The sequence below is a fragment of the Chrysochloris asiatica genome, unplaced genomic scaffold, assembly GCF_000296735.1.
Source record: "Chrysochloris asiatica unplaced genomic scaffold, ChrAsi1.0 scaffold00095, whole genome shotgun sequence".
Lineage (NCBI taxonomy): Eukaryota > Metazoa > Chordata > Mammalia > Afrosoricida > Chrysochloridae > Chrysochloris > Chrysochloris asiatica.
In genome coordinates, this window is record NW_006408613.1 from 4800155 (window position 1) to 4821830 (window position 21676).

Consider the following 21676-nt stretch of genomic DNA (forward strand, 5'->3'; position numbering starts at 1 on the left):
GTATCTGTGTTTTGTTTCTCTGACAGGTTTTTGCCTTATACAGGTTCTAGCTTTTACAGCAGGTAGAATAGAAAACACTTATTATGTGGAAAAAGGGTGTTGTTTTGGCAATCTTTGAATAGGGAGAGTTTTAATAAGCCTAAAATTCTTTTATAAATGAAATCCTAAAGTTTACACTTAATCTGCCAAGTAAAATACTAGTCCAGGCATTTTGCTTCTATAGCCTTATACTTGTACTTTAAAGTTGATTTTTGTAACATTTCAATACTCTTGCAAGCAGAATATAATATATAAGAACAAATGAGTCAATAACATTTAATAAGAGATTTGCAAATGGAAGATATCCTCCCTTGCCTTCTGACATTAATTAATTTGGATGAAAAATGAAAACATTTTTTGCTTTTGTTTTTATGAAACATTTTTAAATTCATGTAGTCAGAAATCTCTTCATATTTTACAAATTGAAGGCAGCAGACAGGTGAGAAAATTTTGTTTAGTATGACTCATGTAACAGCAGTAGTTTCTGTTAGGTATATTCACCAATTTGTGTTCAAAGATAATTTTTACTGCATTAGATTACATTAATTTGTACCCATCCATATCTACCCTACCCATAGGTCAGAGTCATTCTACAAGTTTTTAAAGTAGTCACTGATGTGGAATGAACTGGTTGAGGCACTGGACAGAAACCTTGGAACTGGATTTCTTTGAGTCTTTAATGTTTTTTCAATGGTTGAAGGCCCGCTATTAAAATAAAAAGTCCTGTGGGATGTGTTAAGCTTTATAAGCAAATCCTTTAGTTATCAACCAGGACCTTGATTGGCAATGTGCTGAGGATGTGAAGATGAGGGAACCTGACACAGGATGGGGTCTAGAGTGAGGTAGGGAGGAGAGGCAGACAGCCAATATGGGGGTGGCCAAGGCTAATGGCTTTATACTTCACAAGTGCAGGTCTGGTTCTGATGTTAGTTAAATTGGGTATGCTCATGCAAATTTAACAGGACCCACTGGAGAACAGCAAATGGACCCCCACAGTGTCTGCTTTCAGGAGCTCACAGTTTGCTGCTTACAGATAAAGACAGAAATGGAACTGCAATCCACCAGAATGCTTCTTAAGCTGCCATTTATGATCTTAATTTGGTGGTCTTCAGACAATTTCTTATTCACACAAAATATCCTAAAGGATTTTTAAAAGCTATGTGTTTCTCTACATCATTTTAAGCTGACATATATTTTTAATCTTAATTTTAAATAGTTACAAAGAAGGACATTCGCAGCATATTTTATATTGTATATAGACTGTAAATATTTTAGTCAAAACCCTGGAGCTGCAGATTTAGCTCATTCGATTTATGGAAGTGTCCACCTGAGCACCTAATTGGGAAAGTCAGTCCTTGCTGTCAAACCAATCAACCAAATTGAGTTTACTTGCTGTCAGGAAAAGTCTGACTTCATTTTTCACTTCAAATAAACATGTTCATACACAGTCCCATGACAACTATATCATTTTTGAATTATAATTTTAAGAAAGAAGGAAGGCAGTTAAGGGAGAAAGAGGGAGGAAGAAAGAAAGAGAAAGGGAAGAGGACAGTAAGATGGAAAGACTAAGAGCTCTAAGCTTTTAATTTTTCTTAACTTCCTCTTGTGGGACTCTCTCAGAGTATATTTTACACTTACAGTCATGCATCCTAGTGAGATTATGAATGAATGAAGCACATAATTTTTTGTCTTTAGAAATTAAGAAGGGCATTTTAAAATCAGGAGAACATTATCAAATTCAGTTAGATCAATTTTAGGAAGGGGTTCAAATGGAATTTGAAAACATAGACGTGAATCTCTTTGTCTTTGTAAATTTTTCTATATTCCAAGAATATACATGTCTCTACCCTGTCCTTCCACATCTAACAAGATCATTGCCTACCATATTCTAAACTGTTCCACAGTAAGTGTGTTAACTAAATGGTGAGGATTTTAGTTGCAGACAACTACTAGTTTATTAAACAGTATTTGAAGTTTGTGGTCATTCTATATATCCTTTTTTCTAATAGTTAAAATTTCTTTCACATCCTATAATTAGGGTTTGGTGATGTAAAGTATTTGGTATTATATAAATCTGCTTCAGTTTACAAACTTCTGAATGTAGAGGTCAAAATTAATTCATTTTTTGTTTTTATTTTAGAGCTTGAACGTTTGATGACATTAAGTAATGAAATAAAAAATCCCAGTAAGTAAACCATAACCCTAAATGTACAATTGTAAACCAGATAAGCGTATGCTCACTAATATATGGAGCTCTTGAAGTGACAACTTTGGGAAAAATATGGCCTCATTTTATGCTCCTAGCTTATGGGTTTGTAACCTATTGATTTAAAAGAAATATTAGCTTACAGCTTGTAAAATTTTTATTGCTTAGAGTGTTTTGAATTTTGTGTTTAGTATAGCTGTTCCTAATCCAAATGAGATGTCTATCAAATTAACCTTCAGTCATTGTATTACCTTGAATAAAAAAAGAATATATGTGCCTACAATCATTGAATACATAAAGAAAGCTAGATTTTACATATACACCCGCAGAACTCACACGGCAGGAAGCTTTAAATGCAACAACAGGCTAACTAGAGTTTTATTTTTTATTTTCATAATCCAATTCAATACTCCAGGGTTTCACATTCTCAAAATTTAATAACTAGGATTGATATTTTCCTACAATATACTGCTATTCTTTCTCACAAGAATTCATGCATTATTGACCTGCGATTTCTTTTCTTCCTGTAGCAATTCCTCTGAAATCAGAATTAGCTTATGAGATTTTTGATAAGGGCCAGGTTCGTTTCTGGCTCCAGGCTGAGCACTTATCACCAGATGCCAGCTACAGATTTATTATTAATGATAGAGAAGTCTCCGACAGTGAGGTAAGTTCATGTGTGAGTGATCTCTGGCTTTGGAGAGAGTCAAGTTTTACTTTGGTAGGTCAGTTACTTTAAGTCAATTTCTGTGTTTGTTTTTATCCCTTTTTGAGTGTAAAAATTGGAGTGTATAAAGTTGACAAGATGAATGAGAGATGCTTGATTCTTGCAATGTTCAGAGATTTGGTCTGAGTGAGATCCTTTTAAAGTCAAGCCTGTTTGAATGAAACAACAACAACAAACAAACACAAAACAACAGCAAATTGTGTTTTAGAGATGTTGAGCTTGATTTTATGAAAAGGTTTAGGTTTACATGGGGAAAATATCCATTATGAATCAGTTTATTTATTGTTGACAATGGTTTTAGAGGCATATGTTTGTGCTCCACTGTGAGCTGTACTACCCCTCCTCCGGCTTGCCATTGATGCTTTTCTATGGAAGACACTGTTTGAGAAGTAAATGTCTGCAACTTTCTTAACCATGGCAAGGACAAAGAGAGAAGTGGAATAGTTAAAAATACATTTGGTATGATACAAACACTTTGGTCTTTGTTCTACTTTTATTTGTGTAAATTGAATCTCTACACAAGGTGCTCTTTTAATTTTGTAATGTTTGAGAAAACTTTTTTTTTTAGATATATATCTTCTTATCTAATGGTAGCATACTTGAGGACCCAGTGAAAAGACAATACATTTGATAGGTTTTTTCTTTATTTTGAAGTGGTGGAGTTGGAATCTCTTACATTTCTTCATTTTAACTATCCTGTCATTATTGTGCTTAGTAGCCAAGGTGTAGTGTCATTGATAGATCTATCTATCCTTCTAAGTCCTAAATGCCTTATTCATTTGTTTACTACCCAAATATTTATTGAACTTTTGAAATGTATAAATTACTTTTTCCTTGAGGGCTGAACATATATCATTTTTCTTGTCAAGGCTCTTCATTCCTCATCCAGTGCTTTGTATGTGGTAGATATTTTGCAAAGCTTCTTTGATTAAATGCGTGTCCATCAAGCAGAATTCTTACATGTACAAACATCATGCATTTTTAAAAAAAAATCCAGTCAGTCTTTCTCATAGGAACAGTGACGTTTCTTTAGTGATTGTACAAAAGGAAATGTTGGCTAATATGTGGAAAGCATGTATCTTCCTTCGCCCGCAAAAAAGCCAATGCTATATATGTTGTCTACGTGAGAGCCTTGCAGGTCCAAGGCAATTGGAAACATTTTCTTTGGGCAGTGATTATGTTATCAGATAAAATGAAATTTAGAATAATTTCACTTTATTTGTATATATCTCTTGATAAACATTTCTTACCTGCTGTATTGAGCTTGCTTTAAAAACTGATGTCATTGTTTCATGGCTATACTATTTCGCTTCTTTAATTAGCAAACCACAGGTGACTTTTACATTTGAAGATTGATGCTATTTTGTGAAAGTCACATAAAAGCCTGTATTTATGGCACCTATAAAATCATTGAACTTCATCTTGCTGCATAATGGCAATAGCAAGAAACCTAATTATTTTCTAAAACCTGCCTAGATACTGCAGTGCGGTAGGTGAGAATGTTGAAAAGGCTATTGCATTGTTAAGAATCTAGTTGGTGAGTGTCATCCTTTTTTATTTCTCTTACCTAATTGGAGTTAAATTCATCTACTTACAGATGTTTGAAGTGAGCATAATGTAATACAAATAAAAATAATTCATTTTTTCTCATCAACTTGAATTTTTCTCTCCATATTCAAAAGTAAATACTCGAAACTGAAAGAAATTCAAAGACTTAGGAGAAGGTGCATTCATTACAGCTATTATATTCCTATTCCTGCTCATGTTACCTCTAAGAAGTACTTTAGTCCTTATGATTGGAGACTGTGTGTCTCTATTGTACTTCCTATAATTGATATCATTTCTTAAAATTATCTTTCTCTCTAAAAAAATAATCTGAGGTCATACTTTCCAATTCTTTTCTATAGCTTTCTGTAATTTCAGTTATACCAGTTTCCTGTTCTAGTTTCTCATTTAGAAACTAATAATATTATTCAAGTACATATTGTTATTTTTGAAATATTAAAATATCTAATTGTACATATGTTTTTTCATGTTCACTGGACTTGAAATCTAACCTTAGGAAGGAGGGTACTTTGTTCATTTAAACATCATAAAGTCATATTTGATGACACAGAATCTGAATAGTTGTATTTAACCCTTTGGGCGCTTGGGTATTTAGTTTCCTTTCCTGACAGATGGCAGTACATATTCTGCAGATCATTTGTTGATGATCTGTTGTAGCAAACAAACCAAGTAGGGACAGATAAGTAGGACAATACACCCCATGTAGTTTATTCTAGAGTTGAAGAAACCCAAATTCAATTATAGAAAATATATAGAATTAAGCATATATTGAAACCATATAGTAAAGTGATCAAAATCCAGTAAAGCCAATATTTGGAGGGCTTAAGTCTTTTAGACAGAGTTCAAGAAGTGATCTTCAGAAGATAGTATTTGGGAAGATGAAGTGATGAGAGTGAGGTATTCCATACTACCTGTGTACACAAATGTAATTCATACAAGGAAGTGAAGAGGGTGGGCTGAATAGAAAGAAATTGTTTATTATAAATAAGAATGGATTCAGAAGTCAAAGACTTTGAATATATGCAGGGTGAAATAAACTTAGAGATAAACTCTGATCAAGGTTGGTATTTTGCTAATATTCATCTTTTAAACTCTTTCTTGATATGCTGGCATTGAAAATGTCAAAATATAAAAGTAACTTTTATATTTTGAGGAATGCATATTATATATTAGACAACTGTTACTGCTTTTCTCTGTAAACATATACATTTTCTGTTAGTTACTTACAGATAAATTTTAAAAAGCATTTTAATCACATCTTTTAAGCAATGTAAAAGGAGTTCAGTTTCAAAAGAGTTTGTGGAGATACCTTGTTTGCTGCTCACCACAGACTGCTATTTATATTCTCTTTCCTTCACTGCTCTTCTTCCTCCAAGGGCTTCCTACTTTCATGTGTAAGATCAGTATTCAGGATTGGAAGTAGGTGTTTAAATTCCAGCTGGATTCTGTCTGAAAGGCAGAACAAATGCCAGTAGGAAATTTCAATAACACAAGTTACTACCCTATTGCTAAATCTGAGCATGGGGAAGTCAAGGCCAGTGAAATCAATCCTCTTGGTATTACAGGGTTGCTATGAGTCAGAACCGACTCCATGGCACACAGCCACTACCATTACTGAAGAGAAGCCCACATTCTGAAGCTCTCTATGTCATCCTTTCCCTGTATTATTACTGCACTTGAGATGAGTAATTCATTTGAGTGTCATACCTTCAAGCACTAGTTTAATTTCAGTTATTGTCTTATCCAAGGGTGAAGTAAAACACAATCCATTAGCAATCATAAAACATCACTTAGATCATCACACATAAGGAGAGAGCAGATTCTTGAAGAAAAGTTTTTAATGAGCTGAGTGGTACAGGGGAAGGTTTCTAATATCAAATAATGTCTAGCCAAGAGAATTACAGGGCCTTGAGACTACTCTAGCATGGTGATGTTGGTGGGGAAAGGGCTGGGTGGGTGTTGATGGAAGGATGTGATCAAAGCAGAGGTGAAGGGAGAAAGAAAATACCTTGACAACTTTACAATTTCACCTGCTCTGAAAAGGGAAAACTCAGCTTTTAAAGTAGGCTTTCCAGGTTCTGTAGTTGGGATTATGCTCAGGTCCCTTGACCAGCATCTGCTGACTATATGTCCTTGAGCCATTTTCTGCCTTGTGTTAGAGTTACTCCCAATTAGGCTCTCAGTTCCTAAGGACAGTGGTCAAGTCCATTTATCTTTGTGTTGCCCTTAATTCTGGTGTTGAATAGTAGCAACTCTCAGCTCAGGGAATGAAAGTCAGTACTAAACTTGTACTAGAAAATAACAGTGGGAGCATGCAAGGAAGAAGTATGTTCCTGAAAAAAATGTTGCTCACCATTATTCAAGAGTGGCAGGAAACCACAGCTGACTGACTGATACAGTAAGCAAAATAAGCTAACTTTCCACAGGGTGACTTTATCATGAACATTGTGATATTACTTGCCAGGCAGTCTGTAGGACTCCTGGTATGGTGTTGCAGGTTAAACTGTACTGCAAGGTCGGTTTGAACCACAAGGTTGGCTGTTGAAGCTCACCAGTCACTCCTTGGAAACTCTATACAGGGTTGCTATGGGTTGGAACTGACTCAAGGACACTTAACAATGACAAAAACAACAGGTAGCCGGCTAGGTACCATGTGAGGTTACAAAAAGAATAAGACACACTCCTTGCTTTTGCGGATTCATCTACCCAGAGAGACAGATGGTAAGAAGACAGATCCAGTGTGCTGAGTGAGTCTGAACAAAAGGCAGGGGTTACTGTGAGAAAAGGGGAATGGTAGCTATCGAAATCCAAGAGCATCCACACATTTTTTCTTGTACTAATCATGAGGGGCCATGGAGTATTATTCATGTAAAATGACTATGGTGAGAGTGGAGAGAGGATGTTCCAGATTGTGGGGAACCCTGTCTATGTGAAATCAGAAATGAAAGAAAGCATGGTGTGCTCAGGAAAATGAAAAGTATTGGGATTAAAAAGTACAGTCTATAAAGATTAAAATAATCAGATACATCAGACCTTTTATTGTTGTTGTGAAGTGCTGTCGAGTTGATTCCAACCCATAATGACCCTGTATGGGGTTTCCGAGGAGCATCTGGTGAGCTTGAACTGCCAACATTGCAGTTCAAACAGCTTTGCAGTATGGCACATTAACCCACAGCACCTTTTGCAGACTATGTCATATTGCACTTTGTCATCCATATCATGGATCTCTGGTAGTGTAGTGGTTACGAATCAGGCTGCTAACCTCAAGGTCAGCAGACTGAAACTACCAGCTGTTCCACGGGAGAAAAATGAGGCATTGTGCTCCTGTAAAGAATGATTTACAGCCTCGGAAACCCTGTACAGGGTCACAATGAGTCGGAACCGACTCCACAGCATATATTCACCACCACCATTCCATATCATATTAGAAGTCAAAGAGTGATCTGAGGCTACATCAATATTCTTTTGTACTTCTGAAACACAATCAGCAACTGTGATGCTGTGAGAAGCAGGGTTCTTGGGAGCAAAAACTAACGGCAGTGTGATGATCATTTTATTGTTGTTGTTTATATGTGTGATGAGTCCTGGTGTGGTTCTGTAGGGTAAACTCTGGACTGCTGACCACAAGGTCAATGGTTCCAACCAACCCACTAGTCGCTCCTCAGAAACCCTAAGCAGGGTCACTATGAATCAGAACTGATGGCACTTACCAACAACAGCATTATTTATGTGTATAGTTTTGTAGTAATCTGGCGATAGAATATCAACTACATCATTTTATTTTTTCGGTGCATTTAAACTGTTTTATATTAAATGCTTGTTCTTAGGGAAAATGTGTAGTGTTTCTGCTGGAAATATGCCTGTGTTCTTTAGGTATTTTGTAGGATGGAGTCCTGGTTTGGGGCTGTGGATTAATGAGCCAGACTGCAAAGCCATTTGAAGTGCAAGGTTGTGGTTTCTAAGCTGCTGCTTGGAAACCATATACAGGGTTGCTATGGGTCGGAACCGACTCGATGGCACTTAATAGCAACAACAACGCTGTAAGATGGAGTTCTGGTTTGGCACTGTGGGTTAATGCACTGGACTGCAAGGTCAGCAGTTCAAACTCACCAACCACTCCTCAGAAACCCTATACAGGGTCGCTATGAGTCAGAACCGGCTGTATGGCACTTAACAACAATAACAACTCTGTAGGATATGCACTGGACTGCTAAATGCAAGGTGAGTGGTTCAAACCCACCAGTGGCTCCTCAGAAATGGCATTTAACAGCAACAATATAGAAATAAGACTTTACCTCTGTGAACTAATATTTGTGTGTTTTAATTCCTCTTAATTTCATCAAGAACACTCATTGATAAAGTTTCACTTTATGTGTTTGTGCCAAAATTAATTAAGATATTAACAGTTGATGCCACTATGAAATGCTGAAAGATGAAACTAGGAGAAAGAATTTCCTTATGTAATTGTATATTTCCCTATTGCTTCCAGACACACAGAATTAAATGTGATAAATCAACTGGCATTATTGAGATGGTAATGGATCGATTTACTATTGAAAATGAAGGTACCTACACTGTTCAGATTCATGATGGAAAAGCCAAAAATCAATCTTCTCTGGTACTTATTGGAGATGGTATGCTATATTGAATATTTCATATTCATAAAAGATAATTCAAAAAATTCTTTTGACTCATCTGAACCAAACAGACTTGATATCGTTTTTCTTTAAATATTGAATTTAGCATTCCAGGCTGTCCTAGACAAAGCTGAATTTCAAAGAAAAGAATTTCTCAGAAAACAAGGTACGTAGTTGACCCACTCCTTTTCTTACTATTATCATAAAACAAAGACTTACATTTTGATATTAGCTTAAAGTACGTCCTACATAATGGCAAGAGTCTAATTGCCATTTAAATTGGTCAGAAGTTTAGTCATTTCTTAGGTGGAGAAATTTGGATGTTTTTCTGTTCTTTACCCTTTGCATTTTATTAGCATTTTTTTCTTGTTTCTACCATCAAAAGTCCCGGAAGTTATTATTTATGTTTCATATTTGATTACCTTAGTAAAAGAAACAATCAGTCTCAGCCTCTCCTTGGAAACCCTACACAGGGGTCACTATGAGTCAGAATCCACTTGATGGCACTTAACAACAACAACAACAATGGCTTACTAGATACATTTAGACTTTCTGACTTCCAAGAATCTCCATATCAGAGCCTGCCTTGCTTAATCACATTATATTTCCTACAACTTTCTGGATGAATCAGACTGATTTCTTTAATACTTCCTTAGTACTCTGCCCATTCCTGTCTTTATTGTCATTCACTCTGAAGGCCACCTTTTAAAATTGAGCCACCAATCAAAGTTCAAAGCAGTTCTTAACTTCTCTCTGTAGTCTTAAAGTCTCTTCCTTGACTGCAGGCACCTCCACTGGTCCCATGCTTCTCTGACGTCCTGTAGTATGCTTTGTCAGAGTTATTTATCGATGTGTTTAATACTGATTTGAACTCCTGAGGATTGAGGCTACTTGTTCTATATCATTGGTTATTATTGTTATTGCTAAGTGCTGTCGAGTCCATTCTGACTCTTAGCAACCCTGTATAGGGTTTCCGAGGAGTGGCTGGTGAGCTTGACAAAGAGTGCCTCTATCTTAAATGTTCAGATGGATTTTAGCGATTTTAAGTATTAAAGAATAAATGAAGAGTGAAGTGGGTGGGTTGAGACTGTACTAAACTTTAAAAGGTATAAAGGCAGTAGGAGCTCTTCCAATTGCTAGAAACTTGTTTATTCTAATTAAAATAATTAAAATCTTTTGAAAGAATAGATTTCTCATGTGTTATTTTTTTAAAAAATGTATACTAACTTGATACAAAGGGAATTAGATAAATTTTAGAATCTCAGACATATCCAAGGGTTTATTTCAATAATGTTGTTGCAGTTCTGACTCATAGTGACCATGTATAGGGTTTCCAAGGAGCAGATGGTGAATTTGAATTACTGATGTTACAGTTCAAAACAACCTTACAGTCTAGTCCTTATCTTAGAGTGCCACACCTGTTATTTTATGTTATTTGTAAAATATAAAATTAAGATGTTATTTTTTAACTGTCTTCAGTTTTTTATTTTAATAGTCAAGAATTGCTTATTTTATCAATCTTCACATTATGAAGTTTACCAACTTCATAGAATGTGTCATATGAGAGAAATTGCTAACTTTTACGTATGCTATGTATTTTTGTGTTGAATGAGGGTAATTATCATGTGGTTTACTTCTACATTAATTCAAAATAAAAATGGTATTTTTGGAAAATCCTCATAAAACCATCTTTGATTTTTATTGTTATGTAAATAAGCTATTTTATGTTTTGGAAATTACTAGGCTAAACTGCTACATTTCATCTCTATTAATTTTCTTATGTAAAGGTTTGATAATCCATACTTTTGAATATTTAGTTAGATATATGCCTTGAGAAAGAACATGCAATGGTTTCAATAACTTTATTTCTAAAGAGATTAGGTATTAGATGTCAGCAAGAAGTTGGTCAGAATGTTTCTACTAGGGAATGCAGAGGCCAGTGAAGACTTAAGAGGTCTGAAATTAATTATTTTTATTTTCTTACTGTATAGCTATATTCTGCTAAAAGTACAGTCTGATATCTATCTGTGTATTTCTTTAAACTTAATGTTTTTTTTTTTAACTCTTTTTTTTTGCTGTTGTGTTCTTACTGTTTTTCCTTTCCCCTACTAGGCCCTCATTTTGTTGAGAATTTGCACTGGGATGTTACAGAAGAATGTGCAGTTCAACTTATTTGTAAGGTAAGAAACAAATTGTAACAAGGATAACTTGTGACTGCTAATAGGGAATTTCATGAAAGTAATATGGTCAAATCATATTATTATGTTGAAATGCATGATCTTTGAATTAGATATTAGAGTCAATGGATTGCTTAGTACTTAGATTTTTCAATGTTGATCTCAATTCTTAATATAAAGATTACTTTTTAATGTAAAGTGTTAATGGAATTCAAAAAAAGATTCAAATAATTAGTTTATAAACATATTTCCTTAAAATTTTAGACAGTCCATTTTTGAGTAAACATATAGTGATGAAATTCACCTGTTAATTTTCATGCTACTCATGATTTCCTTAGGAAATAAAAGGTATGTTTTGTTAATAAAATGATTCTTAGGTTTCATTTGAACAATTCAGTAATAAATATGAGGGTAAGTAAAAAATTGTTGCAATTAGGGCTCCATTTCCTACTACTGAGAGTTTATTCCAAACAAAATGTTTTTAACCATGTTTCTGAGATCAGGGTATGTCAGACACATTCTCTCAGTAATGCACTTGTCTTAGTTTTCTTCTTGTTAGTACCGTGGAGTTGGTTTTGACTCATAGTGACCCTGCACAAAGTTTCCGAGGCTGCAAATCTTTACAGGAGCAGAAAGCCTCATTTTTCTCCCATGGAACCACTGGTAGTTTTGAACTGCTGACCTTGAAGTTGGCAGCCCAATTCATAAACACTACGCTATCAGAGCTCCTTAAGACTAAGAAGACCTTAGTCTTCTTAGAGTTCCTTTAAAAAAGGTGCATCCCCTTAAGGCAAACCCCCTTCCAAGACTAAGACTCAATGGGAATTCACGTTCTGATTGGTGACAGCATTCATCACCAATAAGGGGAAGTGAGGTAAAAACAGTAATGAAGCTGCAAGCTAAGCCCTACAACATTCAATAGACTCCTGTGAACCTGGGTGGAGAACTGGTTGGCCAGCAGTGTGGCAAGACCTGGGGACTCTTGGGTCCAGAGTTAGTGACATAGCCATAGAAGACTAGAGTTGAGAGTGAAACATCCAGCTGATGAGAAGAGAGGGCATATGCATAAGAAAACCCACACTTTCAGATAATACCCACTTGACCTGGTTTCAATGACTGGATGATCAGAGCCCAACTAGAAGAAGAAAGAAGAGGGGAAAAAAAAGAGTAATCTGATACAATTTGATTAACTTAACCTACACCTATGGATGTAGTAGTTCAAAAGAGGGAACAAATCTTTACAGCGAAGATTATTCCCACCCCCTCAATATAAAGGTTAGACAGGGATGGGCAACTTGGACATTAGCTACCCAAAATGCAGGAGGAGGCTACAAAGGCAAGAAGTGATTGGCTTACAAGCTTTGAAGAGGGAGCCTAGATCCAGAGGGCATGGAGGAAGGTAGAATCTCCACTTAGTAGTATCAAATCTAAATGTTAAACTTAAAACTATAAAAATCATACAAGAAAACATAGGAACAGACCTAGAGACCCTAATTCATGGTATACATAGATTATAAAACATTTGAAATGCACATATACCAGAATATAAACTAGATAGCTGGGACCTTCTAAAACTAACTACTATGTTCATCATGGTATTTAAAGTATGATGAAGAGCTAGATTAAAAAAAAAAATCAATATGGATTGCACTTCAATGTAAAGAAAAAAAAAATCTTCACAACTGGGCCAATAAATAATATTATGTAAATGGAGAACAGTTATAAGTTGTCAAAGATATCAATTTGCTTGCGTTCACAATAGATGCTCATGGAAGCTGTTACTATTAAGTGCCACCAAGTCAATTCTGTCTCATAGTTACACAGTATATGGTCTCCAAGGAGCAAATGGCGGGTTTGAACTGCCTACTTTGTGGTTAGCAGTACAGTACTTATCATTTAGTACCACACAAAGACTCATGGAAACAGCGATCAAATAATTAAATGACATATTGCACTAGGCAAATCTTCTGCAAAAATGCCAGTTTAAAGACTAAGGTTCTCCTGATAGCTTCAGTCACTTCATATGCGTGTGAAAGTTGGACAACGAATAAGGAAGACTGTAGAAAAATCAATGCATTTGAATTATGGTGTTGGCACAGAATACTGAAAATACCATGGACTGTCAAAAGAACAAACATATCTGTATTGGCAGAAGGACAGCCAGAATGCTCCTTAAAAGGGAATATGGCGAGACTTTGTCTCTCATACATTGGTCATATTATCAGGAGGAAGCAGTCCCTGGAGGACATAATGCTTGGAAAAGTGGAGGATTGGCAAAACAGAGGAAGATCCCCAAGGTGGATTGATACAATACGTGCAACAATGGACTCAAACATAACAATAATTGTGAGGTTGGCACAGAACTGGGCAGTGTTTCCTTCTGTTGTGCATAGGGTCACTATCTGTCGGAACTAACTTGATGGCAACAACAACATGCTCATCATTACTTTTTCACTAAGAGTAAAAGGAGAAACTACAGACTGGAAAATTTTTTTGGCTATGATATACCTTACAAGTATCTAATCTCTAAAATAGATGGAGAATTTCAGCACCTCAACAACAAAAATATAAACAAACCCATTAAAAATGGGAAAAGGACATGAACAGATACTTCACCAGAGAGGATATCCAGGTGACTAATAAATACATGAAAAGATGTTCATGATCATTAGCCATTAAAGAAATGCAAATTAAAAATATAATGAGCTACCATCTTAACTTTAGAAATAAAAAAAATCATCAAAAACCAAAACAAAACACAAACTAAGAACAAATGCTGGTGCAACTGTGGGACTTAAAATGGTGAAGCCACTATGAAAAAGAAATGGCATGTCCTTAAAAAGGCTGAAATAGAAATACCACATGATCCAGTAATCCTACTCCTAGATATATATCCTAGAGAAATAAGTTTAGCATGAATAGACATATGCTGCACACCCATGTTCACTGCAGTATTATTCACAATAGCAAAAAAGATGGAAACGACCGAAATGTCCATCAGTATATGAATGGATAAACAAACTGTGGTGCATATGTGCATGGAGTACTGCACAATGATTAAGAATAATGATGATTCTGTGAAACATCTGTCAACATGGATGAATCTAAAAGGTATTATCCTGAGTGAAATAAGTCAATTACCACAGAACAAATATTGTATGAGATAAAATGTCAAGAATAAGTTGACACACAGAAAGAAACATTCTTTGATGGTTATGAGACATAGGAGCAGGAGGGAGGGAGAATCAGTAACTGTATAATTGTTGTTAAGTGCCATCGACTCAGTTCTTAATCATAGCAACCCTGTACAGAGTTTATGAGGAGCAGTTGGTGAGCTTGAACTGGTAACCTGTGGTTCAAACAGATCTTATGGTCCAGAGCATGAACCTGCAGTGCCATACCAAGACTCAAGTGTTAATTATTGTAAAGGGAAAGGCAATACACAAAAAGGGGGGAGTCAGCAAAATGTGATCCAGGTAAAGGAAGACAGCGAGAGATACACAAAAACAAAGAGCAACTATAGTGAACAATCCTGCAACAACAGTGAAAAACAATAATTTGTGAGTAGATAGATAGGTGAATGGGAGTGCAGTAGCTCTGTAGGATAAGAATGTGACTGCGAATCACGAGGTTGACTGTTTTTACTCACCAGCTGCTCCACTGGAGAAAGATGCATTCTGCTCCTGCAACAATTTACAGCCTTGGAAATCCTATACATGGTCCTTATGAGTTGTAATGGACTTGATGCCATTTAACAATAATAATAAGAGATAAATATGTATGCTAAAGAGGTAAGGGAAATCATAAGGGAATATACCCACATACATATATAGGTATGGTTCAAGATATTTCTAGATATATATTTGTAAATGCTGCATGTACACTCGTAACAGAGCATACATTGTTTTTATGTGCTCTCAACTCTGTTCCAACTCATAGCAACCCTGTATGGGGTTTCTGAGGTGTGGCTGGTGGGTTTGAACTATCAACCTTGTGGTTAGCAGTCCAGTGCTTATCCTAAAGTGCCAAAGGGGCAGTTATAGAAACTACTTAGACATTGGGACTAACTACTGGACTTGAAGGCTAAGGATCATAGTCACATTGGATATCTAGGTTGAACACAGTTCATAACCATATTGTTCTACATGCATCTCTAGGTCTTAAAAACTTATGAGCAGCCATCTAAGAAACAACTGTTTGTCTCTTCCTGTTTGGAACAAAGGAGAATAAAGAAAACCAGTGACTCGAGAAAACAATTAAGTACAAAGACTAAAGACTCTCAGTGAACCACAGTCTCCTGTCACCTGAGACTAGTAGAACTCGATAGTACTAGTTACATCTACCTTCCATGTTGACATGTGACAAGACCACAATAGAAGGTCCTAGTTAGAATAGATAAAATGTAGAATGAAATTTCCAACTAAAATTTTTTTAAAAGGTTAGACTTACTGGTCTGAAAGAGATTGAAGGAACCCAAGAGCCTATTGCCCTAAGACAACCTCCTAATTTGAAACAAAAGACACTTCTGGAGGCCACTTCTCAGCTAAATAAAAGATGGGCCTAGGGTCAATTGTTGTTAAGTGCGATCGAATTGGTTCTGACCCATAGCAACCCTGTAGAGGGTTTCCAAGGAGCAACTGGTGAGCTTGAACCACCAGCCTTGCAGTTCAAACCGACTGTGCAGTCTAGCGCATTAACCCACAACCTCATACCAGGACTCCACAGGATAGCAAACCACATGGTCAGTTCAAACCCACCAGCTGCTCCTTGGAAACCCATACAGGGTCGCTATGAGTCTGAACCGACTCTATGACACTTAATAACAGCATAAAATAAACAATAACACCCCTGGAGAATGACCTCTTTGAACTATGAGCTATATGAGACCAAAAGGGAAACATTTATCCAAAGTCAAAGATGAAAAGGCAGAGAGGCAGGGAAACCAGATGAATGGAAATGGGGAGCCTCTAGAGAAAATGAGCGAGTTCTGACACATTGCGGGAACTGCAATCAATGTCACAGAACTGTATGTGTTTGAATTATTGGTTGGAAAACTGTTTTGCTATGTAAACTTTTACCTAAATCATACTAAAATGTTCAAGAAATATTTGGAGTTATGACTGCAGGCATTTGTAAATAATTTGATACTATTGAGAGGGAACTACCTTGGAAGACTGTTGTCTTAGTAGACTATGTGGTAGTGTACTATAGGAAGATAACCACCTTTTAAAGTTTTGAGGATAAATTTAGTTTTGCAAATTTTTAGTTTTATTATGTTTATAGACTGGTAATAAGATATAATCTGCCTGCAACTGGAGTCATTTGCAAGTGAAAATAAGTCAAGCCTTGTGATACAGAATTACCATATAGTGGTAGTGAAAAAAAAAAATCATGTAAGTGTAACAGATTGCCACAATACAGTTTTTAGAGTCAGAAAAATAATGGAGAATTGTTGAATCCTAGAAAACATCAGATTATTAGAGTAGAGCAGAAGAGAACTTTTGAGGACTATTAAGGAGAAACAGAGAAATAAGAGGAGAAACAAAAAGTGACCCGATAGCAACTGTGAAGGTATGAATTTCAAGGAGTCAGATATTACAGAACAGTTTAAAAGATAAGGTCTAAAGTACCATTAGATTTGTAAAGCTATTCCTATCACCATTTTGTGGTATGGTAGTGATATAATCTAAATTGCAGTAGGCTGATGAAATAAAAATATATGTGTAGAAGTGGGCACTGATCCCATTCCATTCTTAAGATGTGTAGCTGTGTGGTAACGAAGAAAGAGAGGGGTCAAGAAAGGTTTTCTCTCTCCCTGTTTTTGGGTGAGAGAAACTCAATCATGTTTATGGGCTAAATGGAAAGAAACAGAAGACAAGGTGAAGAAAAAAGGCAAAGTGGGAATAATATGATGAAGCAGCACCTTGTATGAGATGAGAATGGATGGGATGTGGAGAATCATTGGAGAGTGTGGTCTGTCTTACTAAGGGCAATTCTTGAAGTACTAGACAGGATTGAGAGAAGAGAGTCGGGCAGTACAAACAGATATATCAGCACATGTCTATGTATGGATGATAGGAGAGCACTATGATCAACCCCTGAGGGTAATATGATAGGGAGGTTGGTGTTGTTAGGTACAGTTGAGTCAGTCCTAAATTACAGAGATCCTATGCACAACAGAACAAAACACTGCCTTGTCCTATGCCATACCCACAACATTGTTTGAGCCCATTGTTGTTGCCAGTGTATCAATCCACCTTGCTCAAGGTCTTCCTCATTGTTACTGATTCTCCACTTTCTCAAGCATGATGTCCTTCTCCAGGGACCTTCTCAGCAACAAAACCAAAGAACAAAAGAAGTCTTGCCCACCCTTGCTACTAAGGAGTATTCTGGTTGTACTTCTTTCAAGACAGATTAGTTGATTCTTTTGTCAGTCCAGGGTACTTAGAATTTTCTTCTCCAAGCATCAATTCTTCTACAGTCTTCTTTATTCTTTGTCGACCTTTCATATGCATATGAGACGATTGAAAATACAATGATTTGGGCCAGTCACACCTTAGTCCTTAAACTGACATCTTTGCTCCTTAGCACTTTAAGAAGTCTTTTGAAGCAGATTTATCTAATGCAATTCATTTGATTTCTTAACTGCTGTTTTCATGAACATTGATTGTGAATGTAAGCAAAATGAAGTCTTTAACCATTTCAATATTTTCTCTGTTTATCATGATATTATTTATTGATCCAGTTGTGAGGATTTTTATTTTCTTTACAATGAGGTGCAATACATACTGAAGGCTTTGATCTTCATCAATAAGTATTTCAAGTTATTTTTGTTTACAGCAAACCAGATTGTGTCATCCTCCAATCCTGATACCATATTCTTTTTTATATAATCCAGTTTCTCAGATTATTTACTCAACAAACAAATTAACAAGTATGGTAAAAAGATACAACCCTGACACACACCTTTCCTGATTAAAACATTCAGTATCTCCTTGTTCTGTTAGAATAACTGCCTTTTGGTGTATGTACACGTTCCTCACAATTAAGTCTTCTGGAATACTCATTCTTTGCATTGTACAATCAGTAAAGCAAAAATAAATGTCTTTCTGGTAGTCTCTATTTTCAGCCAAGATATATCAGCTGTCAATAATGATATTCCTGTTCCATGTCCTCTTCTGAATCCAGCTTGATTTTCTGGCAGCTCCCTGTGATTGTTCTGCTACAAATGCTTTTGAATTATTTTCAGCAAAATTTTACTTGCATGTGATATTAATGATATTGTTCAATGACTTCTGTTTTCCATTCAATTCAACTTTCTTTGGAATGAGCCCAAATATGGATCTTTTCAAATCAGTTAGGTAGGTAGTTGTCTTCCAAATTTGTTGGCATAGATGAGTGAGTGCTTCATCAGTTTATTGAATATTTCAATTTGTATTCCATCAATCCCTGGAGTCCTGTTTTTTGCCAATGTTATCAGGACTGCTTTGACTTCTTTCTTCAATACCATTAGTTTTTGGTCATATGGTTCCTCTTGAACTAATTGAACATTGAACAGTTCTTTTTGGTACAGCGACTCTATTTATTCCACCTTCCTGAATCATTCAATATTTTGCCCATAGCATCCTTCAGTATTTCAACCTGAGGCTAGAATTTTTTCTTTAGTTCTTTCAACTTGAGAAATGCTGAATGCCATCTTCCCTTTTGGTTTTCAAACTCCAAGTCTTGGGTAAGGGAGTCATTGGTGGTGGTGGTGTACTGTTGTGTTAGTTTTGACTCAGAGTATATAGGCATTTCCAGGCTGTGAATCTTCATGGGAGTAGGTAGCTTCCTCTTTCACTCATGAAGTGTCTGGTGGCTTTGAACCACTGACCCTGTAGTTAGCAGCACAACGTGTAAACAAGTAAACTACCAGGGTTCTTTAAGGGAGTCATTGGTGGTGGTGGTAGTTGTATGCCACTGAGTCAGTTCCAACTCAGAGCAACCCTATATAGGGTTTCTGAGGCTGTGTGAATCTTCATTGCACATAAATTTTTAATTTATAGTATGTCCCACTCATCTATTTTGTCTACTTTTGTTTGTATGGTTTTCAAAATGTTTTGTAGTCTGTGTATTCCCAGAATTGGTGCCCTCACATTTGTCCCTATTTTTCCATTGATGGCCTTCATAATTCACATTTAGGTCTTTAATCCATGTTGAGTTGGTTTTTGTTTTAGGTGTGAGGTGAAGGTCTTGTTTCAATCTTTTGCCTATCATTTTCCAGTTCTGCCAGCACTATCTGTCACCTCCCCATGCGATGCATTTAGGTGTTTTGTCAAAAATCAGTTGGCTGTATGTAGATGCGTTAATTTCTGGATTCTCGATTCTTTTCCTTTTATCTGTGTATCTTTCATTGTACCAGTACCAAGCTGTTTTGACCACTGTAGCCGTGTAGTAAATTTTGAAGTCAGGAAGTGAGAGGCCTCCAACCTTATTCTTCTTCTTAAGCAGTGCTTTGCTTATCCTTGGTCTCTTTCCTTTCCTTATAAAGTTTGTAATTGTTTTTTTCCATCTCTTTGAAGAATGTCATTGGAATCTGCAGTGGGTTTGCATTATATGTGTATATTGCTTTGGGCAGAATTGACATTTTAACAATGTTAAGTCTTCCTATCCAGAAGCATGGTATATGCTTCCATTTTTGTAAGTCTCTTTTGGTTTCTTGTAGTCTGTGTGAATCTTTACAAGAATAGGAAACTTCATCTTTATCCCATGTAGCGACTAGTAGATTTTAACTACTGACTTTGTGGCTAGCATCCCATCTCATAATCCTCCAAGCTACCAGAGTATTAAAACAGTTGTTGAGTGGATCTGATGGCTAACCATACTGAAGACAATATTTGTGATATAAATCTGTGGATTTATACTGATTTTTCTGGATAAACTCAGTGACCTAGTGATAATGTTGGGACAGATTCAGGTTTAAGGGTATTCTGGGAGGTTTGGCAAAAGGCACGATGGAGTAGGTACTTTGAGCATAGTCGAATTGTGGTTCACTTTATCAAGTATCTGTCTTAAGTTAAAAAGGAAAGTAAGTGAGTGAGAAGGAGATAAATCAAGAGAAAACAACCATCAACCATGCAGGTCTCCATTAGGTTAAAGAGCAGATGCACAAAAAGCCACAGAAAAAGGAGAAAGGAGAAAGGAGAAATAGGAGCTCATAGCATTTAAGTGGGAAGGGGGAATACAAACTTTTTGAGGTAGGTAAGTATCTGTGGTGAAGGGAAAGATTATGCTCATGGTACTGAATTCTGCAATAAACTGATGTGCCAGTCTGGAAATGGCAGAGTGAAAGAGGTGAGATAAGAGGAAAGACTATATGGGAGCATAAAACATTATGATTTGGAACTAGTACAGTACTACACAAGGAATCTTGGTGGTTAAGTGTTGGACTGCTAACTGCAAGGTTGGCAGTTCAAACCCACTGGTATCTTTATGAGAGAAAGATGAGACAGTCAGGCTCTGTAAAGACTTACAGCATCAGAAGCCCTACGGAGCAGTTTAATTCTGTCCTATATTGTCACTCTGGTAGCATAGTGGTTACGAATCTGGCTGTGAAACTCAAGGTCAGCAGTTTGAAACTACCAGCTGCTCCGCGGGAGATGAGGCTTTCTGCTCTCATAAAGATTTACAGGGTCGCTATGGACCGGAACCGACTCTACGGCACTTAACAACAATAACATGTTGTCACTAAGTTGGAACTGACTCCAGTGCAGTGGTTTAAGTTAAAAGTATGAAATACACCTTTGCTAATTTCCTGATTACTCCTTGAATTTCATGAGATTAAATTAATCTTTCTGTTTTTCTAGTTACTGTTAGTTTTAATAATCAGTTTGTGATTAAATTTCCTGTTTGCACCTATTTTAGTGATACTGCAACTAAAGTTTTGATATTTAACATGCTCAAGGTATTGTAAATAAATCCAGAAAAATGTCTAGATTCTTTGTAGTAGCGAGATTTTGCACTAATGTCTGAAAGGGAGGCTTAGAGACAAAAGCACTTATAAAGGAAAAGAAGTGTATTTACTCAGGAGTTGTAAAGAAGAAAGAACTTAGGACTCTTTCCACAAATGAAAATATTAGAAATTTAAAGGGAAAAAAAAAACAAAAATCCCATGAGATTACTAAGAATACGTTGTTTACACTACACTATGTTCGAAAATAATAAATTTGTCTATATGACTACTGTATAAAAAATATACATTTTAAAATCTTTAAATATCAGCTCTAAAAATACAGTCATTAGCAATTTAAGGGAAATGGTCCAGTTGTCATTTATTTTAGAGACC

General features: G+C 36.1%; 1 protein-coding gene across 1 annotated transcript in view; it reads left to right on the top strand.

Annotated features, from left to right (window-relative positions):
- Positions 1 to 21676, top strand: part of MYOM2 (myomesin 2) — a 152924-nt gene that overhangs the window by 81612 nt on the left and 49636 nt on the right. The window contains exons 24-28 of the mRNA XM_006866724.1: positions 2180 to 2224; positions 2776 to 2912; positions 9028 to 9172; positions 9282 to 9341; positions 11288 to 11355. Coding sequence (XP_006866786.1) covers positions 2180 to 2224; positions 2776 to 2912; positions 9028 to 9172; positions 9282 to 9341; positions 11288 to 11355 — 455 coding nt within the window. The remainder of the gene's footprint in view (positions 1 to 2179; positions 2225 to 2775; positions 2913 to 9027; positions 9173 to 9281; positions 9342 to 11287; positions 11356 to 21676) is intronic.